The sequence below is a fragment of the Myotis brandtii genome, unplaced genomic scaffold, assembly GCF_000412655.1.
Source record: "Myotis brandtii unplaced genomic scaffold, ASM41265v1 scaffold686, whole genome shotgun sequence".
Classification (NCBI taxonomy): Eukaryota; Metazoa; Chordata; class Mammalia; order Chiroptera; family Vespertilionidae; genus Myotis; species Myotis brandtii.
Window position 1 is genome coordinate 420,599 of NW_005370683.1, and position 4,516 is coordinate 425,114.

At 36.7% G+C, this 4,516-nt stretch overlaps 1 protein-coding gene across 1 annotated transcript in view; it reads right to left on the bottom strand.

Moving 5' to 3' along the window:
* The window catches only part of LOC102254846 (sucrase-isomaltase, intestinal), an 81,777-nt gene that overhangs the window by 72,477 nt on the left and 4,784 nt on the right, over nucleotides 1-4,516 (bottom strand). The window contains exons 3-4 of the mRNA XM_005881677.2: nucleotides 2,644-2,746; nucleotides 2,289-2,437 (exon numbers count right to left, since the gene is read on the bottom strand). Coding sequence (XP_005881739.2) covers nucleotides 2,289-2,437; nucleotides 2,644-2,746 — 252 coding nt within the window. The remainder of the gene's footprint in view (nucleotides 1-2,288; nucleotides 2,438-2,643; nucleotides 2,747-4,516) is intronic.

A 4,516-nucleotide genomic window follows, 5' to 3' on the forward strand; every position in this document is an offset into this window, starting at 1 on the left:
ACAGAATGAACTGGTGATTATAATAGAATCAGGGACATAGAAAGGGAATGGACTGACTATTCTTGGGGGGGAAAGGGGTGTGGGAGATGCGGGAAGAGACTGGACAAAAATCGTGCACCTATGGATGAGGACAGTGGGTGGGGAGTGAGGGCGGAGGGTGGGGTGGGAACTGGCAGGAGGGGAGTTATGGGGGGGAAAAAGAGGAACAAATGTAATAATCTGAACAATAAAGATTTAATTAAAAAAAAAAGAATTGGTTCCTAATTTGTTGTTCTGTGACTCTTAGGACCCCCTCAGGGTTCTGGTTTCATGCTTTGAGAGGTCCCGCCTTCATCATAAAAAACGGCTAGTAGCTAATTCTATTTACTGGCCATGGAAAGTACAGCATCAGAGGTATTTTTTCATATTGAGCAGTCTCTGACTCTTCCAGCCCACACTGATACAATGCCCTTAAAAACTTTGTGGGTTTTCTATAAATATGATTTATACCCCAAAAGCCATATTTATGGGTCTTTTTGAGAAAAAACCCCTTTTATTGTGGCCAAAGCACTGCGAGAAAATGCTTTTAAGATTGTGAGAGACACTTTTATCTAGTTGAGAGGGTCTATCAGGCACAATACCAAATCTTTCCATAGTCTCAAAAAAGGCTTTATAGTCACACACTTGTCAATCTTTACCTAAGACCATTTCTATCTTTGGGAATTTTTTGCTATCTGGAGGGACTGAGAATCAGAAGGAATTTCATATTCCAATCAACAGATCCAAAAGCTCTTGATGTTTTGTTTGTTTTTTCTAAATTCTGCTTAAAATCTGTATGGTTTCCTGTTTAATTTATTTCTCCTTCCTATGACATTATGCACAGTTAAAAGTGGTCAATTAATATTTTCAAAATTATGCCTGGAAATCTCCTGTGTCAGATACACAAGTTCATTAGATACATTTTCTAACTTCCAAATTATTGTAGGCAGATATAAGCAACATGGGTAACCATCCTTTCAGCTTCTATTTATAGTTTGTTCACCATCCCACCAGCCTCTTCACCATTTTCCAGCCTCTGCTTGTCATTGGGTCCTAAAGCCAATGAACAACAAATGATTTATGTTTTTGTTACCAATGACAGAAGATTTCTAGGGAGTGCCACTGTAACAAATTTTCCTAGTTATCAATTTCTACATAACCACTCCAAAATTTAGTGTAAACCTTTAGTAGGCAATGATTCTGGTCTTACCTCTAATATAGACATAAATTGGGATTGGTACACCTTGTGGTCAGAAAGGAAACAGCTGTCAGCTTAGCTGTGGTTGGATGGCATACGAAGGTCTCACTCACAAGACAGGGACTCACCTGGAATGGCTGGACTAAGTGAAATGTCTGGGCCTCCCTTTCTATGTAGACTTTTATCACATGATGCTAAAAATGGTTCAAGAGGGTGTAAGGCCTCTTGAGGCCAGATCTTGGAAGTCACATGTCATTTCTTTTGCATTCTATTGATCAAAGCATAAACAGGACCAGCCCAGAATCAAGAGGTGAGGAAACAGACTTCATCTCTTGACCAGGAGGACATGGAAAATATTTGTGGTCGTTTAAAATCCACCACACTTAGGAACTCAGCATGACCTCATAGAATAAAAACGGCTAAGTGGGCAGCATAAACATTGAAAGCTGCAGCACTATTAGAACCAGAAGCTGATCATCTGAGTTATTGAACCATGGATAGCTTTACTTTCTGCATAGGTATACACATTACAATTTGTGTTAATTCAAGGCCAGTATATATTAAAAGGAAGTGAATGGTCAGGATGACATAGATATACCTAGAAATTCAAAGCAAAAATTGGCACTATATTATTTTGCATAAAAATGACAAGCCCCAAGTCAATAAAAAATTACTAATATTACTTTAGATTAGTAAGCCTGTGTTTTTATTATCATAATGCTCAAAAATAACACCGCTGATGAATAGTAAAACCAGTAAAAATTATAACAGCTGATATTAACAGAATGTGTACCATGTACCAGTCCAACTAAATTCAATTTTGAAAGGGAACACAGAATTTTAATGCTGTAAGTAGTTTATAATTCAATTCCTCATAATTTAATTCTGAATACATAATTTAACAGGAGGCTACATGAATATTTTCCTACCCTATCTTACCCTAAAACATAGCTTTAAGTTAAACTTCATATTTCTAATATTCTCAGCTTGTTAATCCCATATCCTCCATAACTTTTCCATGCATTGTTTCTGGGAACAAAACTAAGAGCATATTCATGTGAGTAGTACTTACAATACGGTTCTTGTCTTCTTTCTTATTACTCTGAATTGAAGGGCTGTATCATTTATAAATTCAACATCATAGTTGGGTTCAAAAGACACATTTGAGGAAGATTCAATAGTTAGTGGAACTTCAAATCGTTTATTATTAGGATCATAAATCTAAAACAAGTTAAATAGAATAAAGAGTGTATTAATTTTTTAAATGATCTAATTGCAATGCTACAAATAAGTGAAAGAGTAAATTGTAGTTACCTCCAAAACAAGATATTATGTGAGGTACTCAATCAAATAATGTTATGACATTTAAAACTTCCAATTAACAAGGTTTGTATTCATGATAAATACAGACTATCAGTTATACTTACCTTGAATCGGAGACGATCCTTAGTATGAAATTCTACATCCATTACAATTGGGGAAATATCATTTCCAAACAGGGATATAGTACCACGTTTGATTAATGTTACCCTATAAGATAAACCACTTTTATTAACCCAAATGAAGCATATTTATTTTTATAGATGAGTGGAATTCCTCAGTTAAAATAAATGTTGATAAACAGGGAGATAAACAACTTATCCTTTCAAAGAAAACAAAAATTCAGATGAGAAATGTTTTACTCAGAGAAGAAACACTGAAGAGTAAATGTGAAACACTGAAATGGAAATAAATCAACTCATTTTCTTCCTGATACATCTCTAAGAACAGGAAAAACTGCAAGGACAAAATAAAAAACATGGCCACCTGACTTAGTTGATATTGATACAATCTGCCCTGTAGTAGAATGAAATCTCTTGTCATGTTCAATCGGGATGGCTGTCCGTGACTTCTAACAGCCAGGCTTAGAAGTAATTAATGGGCAGTCATGTACCCAAAGCCCTGGGCACAGCCCCTCTCCTCCCAGTTCTGTCCTCTCTCCTCATCCTGCATACAAATGTGTGTGAAACAACTACACATGTCCAGCTACTAGAATCTCCAATTCAGTGCTGTCACCACTATCACTCACTCTAACCCAGCTTTCCAAAGTTAGGTTCAGGGAGAGAAGGCCTCAGGTACATTCTTGGTTAGGTACACTATTTTAGGTCTATCATGGAAAAGGACCACTTACTGACATTGTTTTGCTGTGGAACATTCTGTCCTGACTTACAAAGAATCCATTAATATTTGAGATGTTGTATAAATTCAGCAAAATGATCTGATGGTCAAATCGAGACATAACAAGATCTCCCGGGCCCAGAGTCAAGTGCAAGGCTAGGCACACATTACCAATAAGCCAAAGGCTGCCCAGACAGCGAAGACACTGACATTTGGAGTCTTTGTGAATTGCTCAGTGTTTCTGCTTCTCTTACAATTCCCTTTTCTGGATAATCTTTGTTCCAAGTCAGAATTTAATATAGTTATAATTTAATTTATCTGACATTTGGTTTATTTTATGGTTCACTGCTCTTACTCATCCTGAGCTCCTATTATTTTAATTTCAGATTTTAATCTGTTTTCAAAAAATTTCCCATGATGGTCTCTGCTAAAATCTTCAAAAACTCAAACCAAGGGCAAACTTAGAATAAGAGAAAATAACATATAATGTAAGTTAGCTCAATCAAGTTATATTTGAGCCCATAAAATAGGCTGGTGTATTCAATGTAGAGCATTTTCAAGGTCCAGAAGCAATAAAATCAAAATGTTACGATATTTTTTTCTCTACTTTCAATTTAGAATTCATTATATTTCCAAGACTACCCTGTCCCACTCTGACATAAACCAGTTCCTCTCAGCCCAGACCTCAGCCTTCCCCTTCCAGCTAGACCAGCGGTTCTCAACCTGTGGGTCATGACCCCTTTGAGGGTCGAATGACCCTTTCACAGGGGTCGCCTAAGACCATAGGGAAACACATATATAATTACATATTGTTTTTGTGATTAATCACTATGCTTTAATTATGTTCAATTTGTAACAATGAAAATACATCCTGCATATCAGATATTTACATTACGATTCATAACAGTAGCAAAATTACAGTTATGAAGTAGCAACAAAAATAATGTTATGGTTGGGGGTCACCACAACATGAGGAACTGTATTAAAGGGCCGCGGCATTAGGAAGGTTGAGAACCACTGCCTTAGCTACAAAAGAGGACTAATGAGTCATTCCTGTCATAAACCATCTATATATATATTAAAGCCTAAGCGACCTTTCGACCGGTAGCTATGACACGCACTGACCACCAGGGGGTAGACGCT